At 43.4% G+C, this 18,352-nt stretch overlaps 1 protein-coding gene across 15 annotated transcripts in view; it reads left to right on the forward strand.

Moving 5' to 3' along the window:
* The window catches only part of rbfox1 (RNA binding fox-1 homolog 1), a 2,603,746-nt gene that overhangs the window by 852,091 nt on the left and 1,733,303 nt on the right, over positions 1-18,352 (forward strand). For 14 of the 15 annotated variants that reach the window (XM_051933405.1, XM_051933409.1, XM_051933407.1 and 11 more), the window contains one exon: positions 13,930-13,983. In XM_051933405.1, coding sequence (XP_051789365.1) covers positions 13,930-13,983 — 54 coding nt within the window. Of the gene's footprint in view, positions 1-968; positions 985-13,929; positions 13,984-18,352 lie in introns of those variants that run through there. The other variant, XM_051933423.1, reaches the window with a different exon arrangement.

Raw genomic sequence — 18,352 nt, forward strand, 5'->3', positions numbered from 1 at the left:
TGCAACAGAGCTATTTGTAGAGCTCCAGGACCATTTCCACAGTGACGTGAGTCTGTGTCTCAAGGTACATTAAAGGTTAGAGAATGTTAAAAACTGTACGGGAAATGATTTTGCAAAGCGAGACCTTCTTATTGCTGCAAAGGGCAAAACAAAACCAGAGGAGAGGTGAAGCAGGTCTGCTGTGATTGTATTAGTCCAATTTTAGCGAATGAGCCAATTTTCCGTGGTCGTTTATCTTTACAAACCTACCAGGAAGGCAACGTGGAGGAGCTCTTGGGTCTGAAACTCAGCAAGGCTGGCGGCGTATCACTTCAGGTCTCTGATGGGTTTATGGAGGATTGTCTTGGAAGTGAAAATTTACTGACCCATTAAGGGCTCTCCTTGGTCCCGTCATCCTCAGGGTGAACGTTATATGGTAGCTTCAGATCTCCAGGTGGTGCCTGGCTACTTGATCAGCCGCTCATGAATTGTCTTCTTCAGTTATTCCACTCGGTGTCGCGGTGGCCGCGGGTGTTTTTTTATTCAGGAAGGGGGGATGCTCATTGACAAAGAACGCGGGGTCTTCTTTGTGTGTTGTGCTTTGGTCTTAATGTAAGGGGTCTTTTGGAGTCAACGTTTATGTCGTGCCTCAGGGTTGCAGATTGGGGGGGTCCTATCCCACCTAGTCAGTATTGATGTTTTCATTTAGTTCCCAGGTTTCCATCAGCTTAACTCATTAGAATACTACTGGACAGACAAGGCATGTGTCTGGTCTTAGAAGAGCTCTCTTATTACTCTGCTATCCCCTTTTCTATTCTTTATTGTGTAGCCTTTGTCAGAGCGCCTCAAATCCCATCGACGCACCTCCGTTTATAAGGTACTACTAGCTGTGTAAGCCCGTGCTGTAAAAAGCCTGGGGTCCTAGAAACTATCGAAATCGTCAGAAAAATAATTAAAATGTCAGGTAATTGATAGGAAGTACTCTGGGCGTCTCTCTTCTAGGAGGTTTCGTTTTACCGATGTGCTCACCTCGCTTGTGTATTAGCAGCTAAGCGACTGTCTTTCTTCAGAGGTTTCATTTCGCCGACATGCTCAACCCGCTTGTGTATTAATGGCGGGAGGAAAAGTAAAAGGGATACCGTTTTACTGATGTGCTCGCCTCGCTTCTGTATTAGCGGCTAAGCTACTACCTTTCTTCAGAAGTTTCGTTTTACCGATGTGCTCGCCTCACTTCTGTATTAGCGGCTAAGCTACTACCTTTCTTCAGAAGTTTCGTTTTACCGATGTGCTCGCCTCACTTCTGTATTAGCGGCTAAGCTACTATCTTTCTTCAGAGGTTTCGTTTTACCGATGTGCTCGCCTCGCTTCTGTATTAGCGGCTAAGCTACTACCTTTCTTCAGAAGTTTCGTTTTACCGATGTGCTCGCCTCACTTCTGTATTAGTGGCTAAGCTACTATCTTTCTTCAGAGGTTTCGTTTTACCGATGTGCTCACCTCGCTTCTGTATTAGTGGCTAAGCTACTATCTTTCTTCAGAGGTTTCGTTTTACCGATGTGCTCGCCTCGCTTCTGTATTAGTGGCCAAGCTACTACCTTTCTTCAAAGGTTTCGTTTTACCGATGTGCTCGCCTCGCTTCTGTATTAGTGGCCAAGCTACTACCTTTCTTCAAAGGTTTCGTTTTACCGATGTGCTCGCCTCGCTTCTGTATTAGCGGCTAAGCTACTACCTTTCTTCAGAAGTTTCGTTTTACCGATGTGCTCGCCTCACTTCTGTATTAGCGGCTAAGCTACTATCTTTCTTCAGAGGTTTCGTTTTACCGATGTGCTCACCTCGCTTCTGTATTAGTGGCTAAGCTACTATCTTTCTTCAGAGGTTTCGTTTTACCGATGTGCTCGCCTCAGTTGTGTATTAACGGCGGAAGGAAAAGTAAAAGGGATTCCGTTTTACCGATGTGCTGGCCACACTTCTGCATTAGCGGCTAAGTGACTTTGTCTTCCTTTGGATTTTTCCTTTTGCCGCGTGCTCGACTTGCTTGTTTATTAACGGCGGGAGGAAAAGTAAAAGGGATACCGTTTGGCCGATGTTAGCGGGGAAGCGACTGTATTTCTTCAGAGGTTTCGTTTCGCCGACATGCTCGACTTGTTTGTGTATTAACGGCGGGAGGAAAAGTAAAAGGGATACCGTTTTGCCGATGTTAGCGAAGGAAGCGACTGTCTTTCTTCAGAGGTTTCGTTTTACCGATGTGCTGGCCTTGCTTCTCCATTAGCGGCTAAGTGACTTTGTCTTTCTTTGGAGGTTTCGCTTTGCCAACGTGCTCACCTCGCTTGCATATCCTCGGCGGTGGAGCCCTCACTCTCACTTCCGGGCCGGACAGACAAGCACACACACACTTCCACACATAGACGTTTATACTATATAAGACCAGCTGTCCCCTGCGACTCCGACCATGTAGTAGTGAAACAGGTCAAACTTTAAACTAAAAAAATTTTAAAAAAGGTCGTTACACTCCGAAGTCAAATGCTGGCACAGTATCTGATGGTGTTCAGCTCTGACGGGAGAGCGTCCCCCGCGTGGGGAGTAAAGCACATGACCATGATTTCTCTGCTAATGAACAGGTACCCTCTAAAAGATGCAGCTCTGACCTCTCTCTGTCAAAAACGTCAAACGTTACCCCTTAGCAATCTCTGAATGATAATGTCTGCTGAATGTCTGCAGGTATCGCTAGCTAAGTGGAGGCGAGGTGCACTCCAACATATGCCACGGTGAGAGGTAGAGCAACTCGAATGGAGGCTGGCGAGTGAGTGAGGGGGGTACCGGTACCGCAAGAGAACTATGATACTTAGTGCGCAAAATCAACCGGAATGTTCAAGCAAATTCTAGAAAAAAAAAATCTAAATCCATTAAGTAGTTCTCTCGTGAAAAGCAGACAGACAGACAGACAGACACATGTTGGATTATATATACATATACAAGGTGAGTCAAAATTATGTTAACATTTGAATGTTGGAAACAATTTATTCACAAAATATACTTCATATGTGCAAGATGATTTACAGGAAGGTCTCAACATGTTCGCCATCATGTTCAACATGTGTATCATATGTGGCACATAAATTGTTCACAAAAATTGTATCTAAGTATATACATAGCAGTGCCATTAGTGCTGGGACTCACCCTGTATATATAGAGATGTAGATTTTACTTCATAACTTCTCCCCACATTCCCTTCTACATCTTTAACCTCAGGCCATTACAAACCCCCCCCCCCCCAAAAAAAAAAAACCATTTTTTGAGCTAATGTTTGCCATGCTGGGTAGTGTTGCTTTTTTGTGGGGGCTGATTGAGAGAGTCCTGCAGAGCAATCACTTAGCAAATTGGCTTTAGGAACATGTACCCCAACACTGATTCAGTCCTTATGATTGTCTTGGGGGCTTAAACCTCAGACCATTGCTGTTCTTATCAATGATATAAAACTAATGTCTAAGTTACAAATAAATGCATACAAAATATTGATCAACTTATATACAAATTTCACACCACAACAGCATTTCAGCCCAACAAAGCTGCTCAGTCCTCTTCACCTGATTTCTCCTAAAACACATCAAGTTGAGTTTTTGGTCAGTACTGCTGCCCACACTACCTGGTCACATATTCAGTGTTTCTCTTATCCTCTTGTTCATGCCCTTTCTTCTGAATGCTCTGATAATTAAAATGTTTTTTCTCTTCTAATCAGGTGCAGTGTCATTTTAATAAGAACATCGTCTGTTTGTCTTACTTTTCACTCCACTTTGCTGAATTATTAATTGCCTAAGATTATTCTGCGATTATCGGTATCAGGACTGGCCCTTTTTATGCTTATTAGGTTCATCTTAAGTCACTCACAACAAAATTTCCTTGGATTAGTAAGACGCCCAATCTGTGTGGCATGGTGGGACAGTAGGTAGTAGTGCCAACTCTCGGCTCAAGGCCGTAGGGGATGAAATCTCAGGCCGTTCTCTGTCCGCATGTTCAGCTTATACTGTGTGTTCTTCAGGAGTCTCTAGCTGTTATTATCCAGATGAGTGAGTTGTCCTCCAAAATCCCAAAAACTCGCATATTAGGTTGAACGGGTCAGTCTATACTGTGATGGACTGGCACCTCCATTCAGGGTGTGTTGTGATGTTGCTGGGGTAGACGGCGGCCCCTTCCTGTAAACTGAACTGAGCTAAATTGATACAAGAAGATGACAACATCACAAAAAGTGTGAAACGTGAAGGGGTCTGAAGACTGATCTGTATAGATAGATAGATAGATAGATAGATAGATAGATAGATAGATAGATAGATAGATAGATAGATAGATAGATAGATAGATAGATAGATAGTGTGAAAGGCACTATATAATAGATAGATAGATAGTGTGAAAGGCACTATATAATAGATAGATAGATAGATAGATAGATAGATAGATAGATAGATAGATAGATAGATAGATAGATAGATAGATAGATAGATAGATAGTGTGAAAGGCATTATATGATAGATAGATAGATAGATAGTGTGAAAGGCACTATATAATAGATAGATAGATAGATAGATAGATAGATAGATAGATAGATAGATAGATAGATAGATAGATAGATAGATAGATAGATAGATAGATAGATAGATACCTTCTACTGGGATGCGTTTGGAATTCTCTGAGACAGAATGCAGAAGAAAAGAAAATGGACAATGTAATGCATATTGACACATGTGCCATTATGATGATCGATGTTAATACTTCATTTTATATTCTACTGCTGCATTAATAATGTTACTTTACTTGTTAGCATTTTTGTTTTCACTCATTGTGTCTAACTGTGTGAGTGGGCCCAGGACTGGACTATCGGCTGGGCTAAGAGAAAGATGGATACACAGTAAAAGGCGCTATATAGAAGACAAACAGAAAAGGCACATAAAACACTCCCCAAGCTTATATGACTGAAAAAAAACAGATAGATAGATAGATAGATAGATAGATAGATAGATAGATAGATAGATAGATAGATAGATAGTGTAACAGTAGGGGGCGCTATTGCTCCCTTGAACCCTCAGGTACCACACCAAACACCAGGTAAAAGTATAATTCTTCTTATTTTTATTACAATACTGTGCACTAAGCACCCCCCACTCCACACTACACATACAATACTCGATAATCAACAATAATACACACTCCTCCTCTCCCAGACACTTAGCCACCCTTTCTCCCAGCTCAGCTCAGTGTTCTGGTCTCTCACAGTCCTTTAGTCCGTGACCCGGAAGTGTTTCTATCTCTCTGTCCATGTGACCGTGAACACTTCCGGGTCAGATAAAAAGCTCCTTTTCTTCAACCTGGAAGCACGTCGTTCCTTCTGGTCATGTGATCAGGACGTACTTCCGGGTTATAGGGCATGTAGCATTCCGTAAGCCTCCCTACAGTGGCTCCTGGTGGTCCCCATGGTATTCAGCAGGGCTGTTTATAAAAATTACATGGTCCATGAGGCCCTGCTGGAATTCGGGGAGCCTCCATACTGCTGGCGGTTTGGAGGTGTGGGCCGGAATATATGGCCAGCCATCCCTCACAATAGATAGATAGATAGATGTGAAAGGCACTATATAATAGATTGAGGTGTGTAAGTATACACAAACTGCATGTCTTTGTCTATTTTTCATGGCTCCCTCCTAATACGTAAATCGCATACAGCATTTTATTGACAGTTCCCGTCACCGCAGCAGCAAGGGAGGAAAGTTTTTCAAAGTTGAAATTATTAATACACTCTATAAGTACAAATATGTCTCAAGAGGGAATGAATGGATTGGCTGTGAGTGCCTTTGAAAACAAACTGGCAAAAAGTTTGGATTATAAACATTTAACAGGGGCGTTTGCCGCAGGGAAAGTTAGGAAAATAACATTTTGAAAATAATATACTGAGGTTCTCACCAGTGAGCCTTATATTTGGTATAAATGATACTTCTGTTTTAATGACTTATAACGTTTTACCATCTAATGGGTTTCAGGGCCATAAGCAGTTACTCCTTTTGATAAATAATACATTCACGTTTACAATTTTACTAAATGTCTACTGCTGAAGTTTGCATCTATCTGAAAATAAAATTGACAACTTTAAGCCTTTATATTTTATGACTTTCATTTGAGATACTGTATATATATATATATATATATATATATAGGTAGTGATGGACAGCCGGGGTCCTCCATAAGGCGTCTTCTTAAATGAAGGACAGGAGGACCAGGTATGCACAGGGTGCTGCATCCCCCAGAGCACTAGATGGCAGCCCCCCTGAGTTGCAGCGGTGCCTCGTGGGAGTTGGAGTTTGTCACAGCCCTGTTGGGTTCCCCGGAGGGCGCTGCAGAGGCCTACTTTGGGTTTTCACCACACCTGGGAGTACTTCCAGATAATGCTGATGTGCCACCTTGAAGTATTCCCAGGTGCAGCATTAATAATTCTTTAATAATTCTTTGCATTTATATAGCGCTTGTCTCACTACTCAATGCGCTCGTCAATTGCGGGTTAAGGGCCTTGCTCAAGGGCCCAACAGAGCAGAGTCCCTATTGGCATTTATGGGATTCGAACCAGCAACCTTCCGATTGCCAGTGCGGACCCCTAGCCACAGAGGAGGAGTGGAGGCGGAAGGACAGAGAGAAAGTGCTGTGCTGTTTATTTGTGCTGTACTGTGCTTGGTGCTGATGAGCGTTTCCCCTTGAAAATAAAGCCTTGTGTATTGCTGGACTTGTGCTTAGTTGGGCCTGGGGAGTCAGTGCGCCCCCTGGTGGCAACTATATAGAAATATAAATATATACTGTACATTTAGACCCCCTTCACTTTCAGCACACTTTATTGTGTTGTAGATTTAATTTTAAAAGGATAAATTTGCAATTTTGCCAATCAAATTATACTCCATAACTAATGACAACTTGAAAACACGTTTTCCGAAAGGTTAGCACATTTATTAAAGTTCACTAATTTGTCTGTTCTCAAAGTGTTCAGACCTTTTGCTGTGACACTCCCGATGGTGCTCACTGTCCATCCTGTGTGCTTCAATTCTCCTTGAGTTGTGTCGAGGACGTGATTGGAGTCCACCTGTGGCCAACTGAATCGCATGGACGTGTGGAAGAAAACTACACAGGCCACCCCTGCTGGGTCTCCAGTTCTCAACTTTACGTGGAGGAAAAGAAGTACAGGCAGGAGGAAGCGTCAAAGAGTCTATTTTTATTTTCTAATACTTGCCAGGGTAACACTTAAATCAGCAAAGCAGTAAAAATGAACGTGTTACAAGGAGGTGTTAGTGCTGCGTCCTTTAATACACTAAAAAGAAATCAGCTCTTTACTTCTTACTTGTAACGTAAGCTCTAATCCCACTGGTTACACCTAACAGGACATGGCAGAACAGAGATACCTTAAAGGTCTCTGTCACCCTGGTCCGCTTGTCAGCTTCGTCATCCTCAGAGCTCCTGACCATAAGGTGCTTGAAGTGCGCTGGCCTCTTACACTTCTGTACGCTCACACGCTCTCGAGCTCACCCTGCACAATTCGGCCAACCTCAAGTTCCCTGTTCCATCCTTACCATGACTTGTTAGCCGCAGACACGCCAAGCAGCTTAAGTGTCAAAGCAAGCTATAAATATAAATAAATAATTAATGAATTGATAATAATATTATTATAATTAATAATGAATTATAAATAAGCTATAAATAATATACATTGTAAGAACGCATGGGGTCGCTGTCGCCACTTAAACCCAACAGACACAGGCTAAAGGCACGAAGACGTATTTCAATGGTTCTTCATTTAAGAAGTGCCTCCAAAGCACCCCAGCCACAATACACAATAATAATCACGAATGATGAACATAAACCTCCCAGCAAGCTCTGTCACACTCCTCCCGACTCCGGCTCGCTTGCTGGGTTCCCAGCAGTCCTTTAAATAGTCCTTGACCCGTGGAGTGCTTCTGTCCTTCTGCTCATGTGACTTGCTCGCACATCCGGGTCAGATGGATTACTTGGAATTTCTTCACCCCGGAGGTACTTCTGTCCTTCCGTCCCCGTGACTTTTTAGTATAGTAATCTCTCGCTATATCGCGCTTCGACTTTCGCGGCTTCACTCTATCGCGGATTTTATATGTAAGCATATCTAAAAATATAACGCGGATTTTTCGCTGCTTCGTGGGTTTCTGGGAACAATGGGTCTTTTTACTTCTGGTACATGCTACCTCAGTTGGTCTGCCCAGTTGATTTCATACAAGGGATGCTATTGGCGGATAGCTGAGAAGCTACCTAATCAGAGCACACAGTTAAAGTTCCTGTGTGCTGATTGGCTCAGCGACGGAGTGCTGCATTAACCAGGAAGTCTCATCTCACTCATTCAGCATTAACGTGCTCCAGCTACTGCTTCAGGGGCCGTGTCCAAGCTCCAACAGAGGATGCAAATGATTGCAGAAAAGGTTAAAGTTTTGGATATGTTGAAGGGAGGGAACAGCTACACCGCTGCAGGACACCATTACAGCATCAATGAGTCCACGATGCTTTTTATTTAAAAAGGAGGAAAAGCATATAAGATCTACGGCCGCAGTGTCCTTTAACCAGGGTGCAAAACGAGTTGCAAGTGGACGTGATAAGGCAGTAGTCTGGATGGAATCTGCTTTAGGGATTTGGATTGAAGAGTGCTGGAAGAAGAACAACGGCGGTGCTAAACAGTCGCCTGAAGAGGCTCCTTTAGAAGAGCTGTAACGCTATCCTTTGTTGTGCAGTAAAATTAAACTCATCGCTATCGGACAAGTCGTCGTGTCATTGTTGGTGAGTAACCATAATTAATTATCTACGTACAGTACTTATTACATGTACATAGTTTAGTGTCACTGTACACACATTTTACTGTATACAATTTTTCTTGCATTGTACGTATTTATTGCTGGTGGCCTGTCTGTCGTAATGGCTGTAACACATGTGATATCGGAGACGCTCGATATCTTTAAAATAATATTTAGGTTTTACTGTATGTAAAACAGTTTACATACATAATTTCAATGAATCTTACCTAATATCTAAGAGGGGTTTATGCTGTATAATTGTGCGTGAAATGTTTATAATAGTGTGGGAGAATTTATAAGGGCTTAAAATATATAAAAAGAACCATACGAACATATGGTTTCTACTTCGCGAATTTTTCACCTTTCACGGGGGGTTATGGAACACAAACCCCCGCGATGGAGGAGGGATTACTGTACTCCCTGGCTATGTTAACAGTAGGGAATCCCCAGTCTCCCTGCAGTGTCTCCTGGCGGCACCCACGGTACCCAGCAGGGAAGCCAAACTCCAGATCCCATGATGCCCTGGGGGATTCCGGGACACCATTCTGGTGCAGGGATGCCGCCATCTAGCATCCTGGTGGAGTCAGTGTCCCAAAGCAGCTGCCTTCCCCCATCTTTCCACTTCAGAGATGTCCCGGCCGGGTTGAGCTAAGAGCACTTTTAGCTTTATTTTTTTTTATTTGCTGCAATCCTAAATAATAAAACATGCTTAACCCCTTGTAGGCAATTGTCGCGAAATTGCTTCAAACCGCTTCCAACCGGAATGCAGCCACGTGGCGCGTGTATCCCACCAATGCCGGTCAATGCGTATTCGATACGTACCAAGGATCGTATTGGAAGCACTGGTCACGCCATCTAGCAGTCGTAGTGGAAACTACATCCACCTGATGGAAGCAAAGTGTTGGCGTGGCCATGCATGTGGATTTTGCCTACTATAATTTCAAGAAATTGTCCAAATTTGAGGAAAGTTGTGCTGAGATAAACATCCATACCCGCTTATTGTTTGCTTGTGTGCTCTATTCAAATGAACAAGCTCCACTTAATTTAGCATCTGCTTGACAGCAAAAACACAAATTTCTTTTTTTATATAATTGTAAATACATTTAGGCAACAAGGGCTTAACTGTCCTTTTCTCACTTTGTTCACGTCTGTGTTATAGTAAGCACCAAATGATACCTCAGCTTTGAAGGATAAGCTCAGAAGAGCAGAGACTCCGCAGAAAGCAATATAGCTGCTGTTTGTGGTCTGGTCATTACATGGCAGGTGCACCCCGAAGCAGTGGTCCAAACCCGACTTCTACAGACGTCATTTAGAAAAGCCCACATGTAACCACAGTTTACGCCGCAGGTCGGGATAAAAACCAAACCACGAAGTCCAAGGAACTCTCTTTAGATCTTGTCACACACATGCGCATGGGAAACAGCTAAAGGGCCTACAAAATAGCAATTATATGCCAGACCAGGGGGTGGCGGAGTGTGCCAACTGTCTCTCTCAGTCTCTTGCAGACCATTCTCGGGAAATCCTACTTGGTTCCGGCACCGACAATGATGTCACTTCCAGTCAAGAAAACGTCACTTCCAGTTCCGGCACCGATGACGTCATTTCCCATTTTATCAGTTAAAACCGCCACCTTGTCTCCATGCAATCAGTTCTGTTCTGGACTCTGTTCTATGCACATCGTGCTACTTCAAATCAACTTCTGCAGCCGGGAAAAACAATATACGGGTGGCTGCCTCAAATCTCTATGATGTCTTTGACTCTTTCTTATCACAACCTCCATGATGAAATTGTTGTGAGGCCGAGATCAGGCCAAGGGGGTTGAACCATTTCTAAGGCTTTGAGTATCCTCAGGAGCCCAGTGGCCTTAGGAATTGTGAAATGAACGTTTGGAACCACCAGGACTCCTCTTAGAGTTGGACAACTGAACAAACTGACTAACAGGGAAAGAAGGGCCTTGGTCAAAGTGGTGACCCCGAACCCAATGGTAACTCAAACTCTGCTGAGGGAGGACCTGTCAAGTAGGACGACCGCCAGAGAAGCGTCCATTGGTTAATCATTTAAGACACTTGGAATCAGCGACCAAGTAGTCTGCTAGACAGTCGGACTTTAGGGACTTTCAAAACTCGACTTGATGTTTATTTGGAAGACTAGGGGGCTCTGCCCCCTGCTCACTTCGCTCAGCAACCCCCGGGTGGGCGCTATGTGCTAGTCACTTCACAGATCTGCCGCTCGCGTATGGGGAAGCAGATGTACAATTTAATCAGATTGTTATTTTTGTGGGAATTGTTGCATATGCATAATAGACCTAACTATTTTACATTACAGCAAGTAATTAATCATAGTAAAAATAAACAGTAAAGCGTAATAAATTGAAAGAAAATTATGTGTCATGTCGCGTTCAAAGTATTTGTTGTGTTATACGTTTTCGCTCTGTTTGGCTTTGAAATTAACACGCAAATACTTTTTAAACTTGCACTTTTACTGTAAAACTTCAGTAAAAAATAATATTTGGAATGAACTTTTCATCAACATCACATAAAATTTTGATTCTGTGTTTGGAGTTACATCATAACAACGCAACATATAACTGCTCGAGTGTTTGTCCCTGTGATTTGTTAAATGTCATAGCAAAAGCTATTCCAATGTGAAACTGTAATACTGTAGATGCCACACGGGCTGGATGGACATCCCGGCTAGGAAAGGAAGCTGACCTGGAAGGAAGAGATGGATGGACAGCCCCTATAGAAGTAGAGAGATCACTAGGGAACTGTTATTGCCCCAGCACGCAAGATGGCAGCAGTCCCGGATATCCCCACCCAGTGGGAAGCCAGCAGGGCATGCTGGGAAATGTAGTCTATTAGGGCATGCCCTGCTGGGGTCACGGGGTGCCGCAAGAGGGCGTTCCAGGGAAACAAGTTCTCTACTCTAATAATGGACTTCCATGTGACTCGGAATAATAATAATAATACATTTTACTTACAGTGCATCCGGAAAGTATTCACAGCGCATCACTTTTTCCACATTTTGTTATGTTACAGCCTTGTTCCAAAATGGATTACATTCATTTTTTTCCTCAGAATTCTACACACAACACCCCATAATGACAACGTGAAAAAAGTTTACTTGAGGTTTTTGCAAATTTATTAAAAATATAAAAACTGAGAAATCCCATGTACATAAGTATTCACAGCCTTTGCTCAATACTTTGTCGATGCACCTTTGGCAGCAATTACAGCCTCAAGTCTTGTTGAATATGATGCCACAAGCTTGGCACACCTGTCCTTGGCCAGTTTCGCCCATTCCTCTTTGCAGCACCTCTCAAGCTCCATCAAGTTGGATGGGAAGCGTCGGTGCACAGCCATTTTAAGATCTCTCCAGAGATGTTCAATCGGAATCAAGTCTGGGCTCTGGCTGGGCCACTCAAGGACATTCACAGAGTTGTCCTGAAGCCACTCCTTTGATATCTTGGCTGTGTGCTTAGGGTCGTTGTCCTGCTGAAAGATGAACCGTCGCCCCAGTCTGAGGTCAAGAGCGCTCTGGAGCAGGTTTTCATCCAGGATGTCTCTGTACATTGCTGCAGTCATCTTTCCCTTTATCCTGACTAGTCTCCCAGTCCCTGCCGCTGAAAAACATCCCCACAGCATGACGCTGCCACCACCATGCTTCACTGTAGGGATGGTATTGGCCTGGTGATGAGCGATGACTGGTTTCCTCCAAACGTGATGCCTGGCATTCACACCAAAGAGTTCAATCTTTGTCTCATCAGACCAGAGAATTTTCTTTCTCATGGTCTGAGAGTCCTTCAGGTGCCTTTTGGCAAACTCCAGGTGGGCTGCCATGTGCCTTTTACTAAGGAGTGGCTTCCGTCTGGCCACTCTACCATACAGGCCTGATTGGTGGATTGCTGCAGAGATGGTTGTCCTTCTGGAAGGTTCTCCTCTCTCCACAGAAGACCTCTGGAGCTCTGACAGAGTGACCATCGGGTTCTTGGTCACCTCCCTGACTAAGGCCCTTCTCCCTCGATCGCTCAGTTTAGATGGCCGGCCAGCTCTAGGAAGAGTCCTGGTGGTTTCGAACTTCTTCCACTTACGGATGATGGAGGCCACTGTGCTCATTGGGACCTTCAAAGCAGCAGAAATTTTTCTGTAACCTTCCCCAGATTTGTGCCATGAGACAATCCTGTCTCGGAGGTCTACAGGCAATTCCTTTGACTTCATGCTTGGTTTGTGCTCTGACATGAACTGTCCACTGTGGGACCTTATATAGACAGGTGTGTGCCTTTCAACTGAATTTACCACAGGTGGACTCCAATGAAGCTGCAGAAACATCTCAAGGATGATCAGGGGAAACAGGATGCACCTGAGCTCAATTTGGAGCTTCATGGCAAAGGCTGTGAATACTTATGTACATGTGCTTTCTCAATGTTTTTATTTTTAATAAATTTGCAAAAATCTCAAGTAAACTTTTTTCACGTTGTCATTATGCGGTGTTGTGCGTAGAATTCTGAGGAAAAAAATGAATTTAATCCATTTTGGAATAAGGCTGTAACATAACAAAATGTGGAAAAAGTGAATACTGTGCTGTGAATACTTTCCGGATGCACTGTATATAGCGCCTTTCCCATGCTCAAGGCCCTTACAGAATATAAGAAAGAATGGTAGGCTATACAGTGTATAGCGTTGTACAAACCAGATAAATAAATAAAGAAGATTACGGCAGTGAATTCAGAAGTACTTCCATCGGGCAATCGCCCTGGCACCGGAAGTACTCCCGGGTCTGTAATAAAAGGGACCACACTCCCTTACCCAGGTGAGTCGGAGTTGGCTGGAAGAGTGGAAAGTGTAGGGGTTTGAATAGTTTCTGAATCCACTGTGTATATACATGTATTTATAATTTAAACTGGCCCTATACTGGTTAGATTGAATCCCCCCCCCCCCCCCCATAAATGGATTGCTCTGCTTAGAATTTCTTCATATTCACTAATAGCAAATTCCATAAGTGTGTAAAAAGGCTACCGCTGCTGTAAGAGCAGGTCGTGGGGGCTCTCTTGTTTGCTGTGAATGTCATTGTCCCCCTCACGCTGATGCCACCTTCCCTCTTCTTCCCTCTTGTCTTGTAGATTTCCACTGGAGTTTCCCACGCAGCCAGCCAGAAGCCTGAAGACGCCGTCAACGTGAGTCAGTCCTCTTCTCGCCGTCTTTCCAGTGTGCGCTCGTTGGGTGGTCTTGATGCCAAAGCTCTCGATCTTTAAGGGGCGTGGGAGAAGGGTTTTCCTGTGACGTGTTACTGATACAGCAGGACACCTCAGGGGTCGTCAAACAGCTCACAGAAGGCCCCATTGCTCCTGCTGTAGAGATGGAACGTTTGCGTGGTGTTGTTTAAAAATGTTGATTCTAATAACGTGTGCCTTCACATGGAAGTCTTTGGCTGTCGAGGTCTCACGCTTAAAGATGTAAAAGGATTTTTTTTGGTTTTTGAGATGGCTGTCAAAAGTATTTGTCTTCTCATGAATGAGTTTCTTCATCGTGAAAGATGTTTCATTCTCGTGAGACACAGACTTGCACTCCTAGGAAGGATTTTTTATTTGTGTGATGGAAAGTTTGATTCATCAGACAGCACCGCGTTACATCTCTGAATCAGAGGGACTGAGAAATGGGAGTCAAAATGACATCACTGGCATTACTGTAAAAGTCGAGAGTGTTGTGCCCTAACTATTGTGCGTGTGTGGGGGGGGATAATAATTTTAGTGTGCCGAGGCTGTGTTTAAAGAAGGGCAGGAGAAAGAATCCATGCAGCACGTTACTGAACATCACTTTTAATGCTGGCACACACCGGTGACCTCTGGAGACACAAACTGCACCACATGTATTTGAGTGGTCTGACTGCGGACAACGGCAGATGATCCAAAATCAGGTGCATCATTATAGAGGGGCTTGGGTGATGAATTTTAATGTAAGTTAACGTAGGGTATTGCTGATTGAAAATTGAAAGTATCCCCTTCATGAGAAGGGCCAAGGAGTCATGGTGGACTCATCAGTATCTAAATCAAGACAGTGGACAGAAGAAGGCTGGGAGAATGTTTGGTCATACATCATGATGTGTGGAGTACAAGTACAATACAATACAATTTATTTTTATATCGCCCAAAATCACACAGGAAGTGCTGCAATGGGCTTTAACAGGCCCTGCCTCTTGACAGCCCCCCCCAGCCTTGACTCTCTAAGAAGACAAGGAACAAATGGAGGAAACCTTGGGAAAGGCAGTTCAAAGAGAGACCCCTCTCCAGGTAGGTTGGGCATGCAGTGGGTGTCAAAAAGAAGGGGGTCAATACAATACAATGCAGTTCACAGAACAGAACACAAGTAATCCTCAATACAATATAAAAATAAAAATATTACAAGTATGGAGAGGAATTCAACAGTAGATGATATCACATAATAGGATTTGGATTTGTTTAGAGTCCTGGAGACCTCAGCCATCAAGCCGCCTCACCCTATTGGCCAGTGCTGAACCCCTCTACCCGACGATTTCTGCGATCCTCCATCAGGGATGACTTTAACTTAGGCAGGCAAAGCAACTTGGCAGGTAGGCAGTGGCACCAAGTGCCACATTTGAGTACCGAGAGGAAAAACAGAAGAGGTGAGGGTTAGTAACAAATTCTAACTCTCATGTATGTTTTAGTGCTAATGACTAACAACAGAGATGTAGTCTGCACAGTTAATCAGCAGCTCTAGTCAGGGTGTGCTAAACTGAAGTCGTGAGATTTGAAAGCTGAGACTGAAGGGGCATCTCTTATAGTAGCAGGCACTCCATTCCACAGTTTAGGGGCCCTGTAACTAAGAGATTGACCTCCCCCTGTTATTTTATTAATCCTTGGAATCATAAGCAGACCACCATCTTGAGATCTTAATGTGCGCTCTGGTTTGTAAGTCATGATAAGTTCAGACAAGTAAGCCGGACCTCGGCCATTTAAGGCTTTATATGCTAAAAGGAGAATTTAAAAATCTGCCCTAAACTTAAGCAGGAGCCACTGTAAGGATTTAAGAACTGGAGTTCTGCTTAAAGGGAGGTTCTGCTTAAATTCTATAATCCACTAGTGAAGCCTCATCTGCCTACACGTTTAGGTCTCCGTGTTACAAAAAAAGACATAACAGCACTAGAGAAAGACCAGAGAAGAGCAGCCAGGCTGATTCAGGACTGACAGGATGCTGTGACTTGGGAGTCCCAGTAAGTTTTAGACTCCTGTAACAGACAACACACTTGGGCTGGCGTCCCTGCCAGGTTAGGTTCCATTTCATTGCCTGGTCAGGAGGCCAGGGGAAGAAAACAGGAGGGAAAAAGGAAGGATGTTCTCTGCTAGGCATCTACTTACACTGGCAACCCTGCCGGGAAAGGTTCAGGCCCCTTACCTTTTTGGGGGGCTAATATAACAGTAGAATCGAGGGAGTTAACCTGCTTGGACTCTTTGTTCCCATGATATGCTAGATGGCAGTGTCCCTGAGTATTAAGTCATTAACTTGGTGTTAGGCTTGAATACACAATGGGAGGTCTGGACATTGAAAGTCCACCTTATGAGAAGGATTTAGGAGTTGTAGCGGACTCTAAGCTTTCGACTTCCCGACAGTGTTCAGAAGCCATTAATAAGGCTAACAGAATGTCAGGTTATATAGCGCCTTGATGTGTGCAGTACAAGTCACAGGAGGTTCTGCTCAGCTTTATAACACACTGGTGAGGCCTCATCTGGAGTACTGGGTGCAGTTTTGGTCTCCAAAAATTGTGAGTGGTCTCCCCTCGACTTTCTAAGATACTCAGATATGGATGGGGATGGATATTTGAGGAGTAAATTGCAAGACAATGGTTATATTTTTATATTGTGTACATTAAAGAACCACCAACAACAAATCAAATCAAATTAATAATATATTGAACAATTATTATAAAAGTAAAGTTGAATAAATCTGACTCTACAGCTGCATTAATAAAAGGTAAAGTACCACTTCCAGTTACCGGAAATAGCCCACAAGTTGATAGAAATCTACGTTTTGTACTGAAATTCTTGTAATGCAAAATTTGGTTGACCGAAGTGAAAGAGTAGTCAAGTCATCGTGTTTATACACACACACACACACACACCCACATGCACACACACAGAAACATAATTCCAAAAATGGTATTTTTGGATTCGGGGCGGTCTAACACATCGAGATTCATCAAAATCTAGCAATGAAATTTTTGGACAATTACAATACTTGTCCTATACTTTGTATGTGAGAATGTCAGGGAGGTCTAAAACGTCGAGATTCATTGAAATCTTAACATTGAATCTTTGGAGGATTACAATACTTTCCTTATACTTAATATACGAGAAAGTAAAAAGGACATAGCAGCACTAGAGAAGGTCCAGAGAAGAGCGACGAGGCTGATTCAGGGCTACAGGGGATGAGTTATGAGGAAAGATTAAAAGAGCTGAGCCTTTAGAGTTTAAGCAAAAGAAGATGAAGAGGAAACCTGACTGAAAGGTTTAAAATTATGAAGGGAATTAGTCCAGTGGATCAAGACTGTTATTTTAAAATGAGTTCATCAAGAACACGGGGACACAGTTGGAAACTTGTGAAGGGTAAATTTCACACAAACATTAAGAAGTTTCTCTTCATGCAGAGAACTACAGATACCTGGAATAAGCGACCAAGTAGTGCGGTGGACAGTAAGACTTTAGGGACTTTCAGATCTCAGTTTGATGTTATTTTGGAGAAATTAGGTGGATAGGATTAGCAGGCCTTGTTGTGCTCTATGGCCTGTTCTCATCATGATAGACCTAATGTTCTAAAATTTTCCATCAGTCCTTCTTCTGAGCCAACTTGTCCTCCATGGCAGGGTTGTGTAAAGTTGTGATCTATCAAGGGAGGAACTGAAACTGAGTGGACTCCACATGCTCACCCTGTCCAGTTTAGATTTGCCAGTTAACTGAAGCCCGGTTTTGGGATGTGGAAGGAAACATCATCTCTCCAGTGGATACTCACGTGGGGAGAACATAGTGAGTCACCAGAATGTGATTGAACTACGGTCCTTAGCGCTGTGAGTCATCACAACCTGCTGCTTCAGGATTTTGCTAGCCAGAATTTAGGCACTGTCTTTAAGTTTTTTACTGATGATGATGATGATTGGGATTCAGAAGTTAGCCTGCAGAGAGCTACTGAAAAGAGTTGATAAGTTTTACATACAGTATCTAGGATCAGTGGTAACCAAAGATGGAAAATTAGATGCAGAGTGCATCGTGGATGGAACAATTGGAAGAAGGTATGAGGAGTATTGTGTGATTGAAGTAAAAAGGTGAAGGTTCAAGGTAAGGAGTTTAAGACAGTGGTAAGACCAGCCATGTTGTATGGAGCTGAGACATCTGGGCAGTAAAGGGAGTGCAGGAGAAGAAGTGGCAGAAATGGGAATATTGAGATGGGTGTGTGGAGTGAATAAGAAATGAGAGAATCAGACGTACAGCAAATGTGGGAGAGAAATCTAAGAAAGTGAAGGAAAGTAGGTTGAAG

This window comes from Erpetoichthys calabaricus, chromosome 11 (genome assembly GCF_900747795.2).
Source record: "Erpetoichthys calabaricus chromosome 11, fErpCal1.3, whole genome shotgun sequence".
Classification (NCBI taxonomy): domain Eukaryota; kingdom Metazoa; phylum Chordata; class Cladistia; order Polypteriformes; family Polypteridae; genus Erpetoichthys; species Erpetoichthys calabaricus.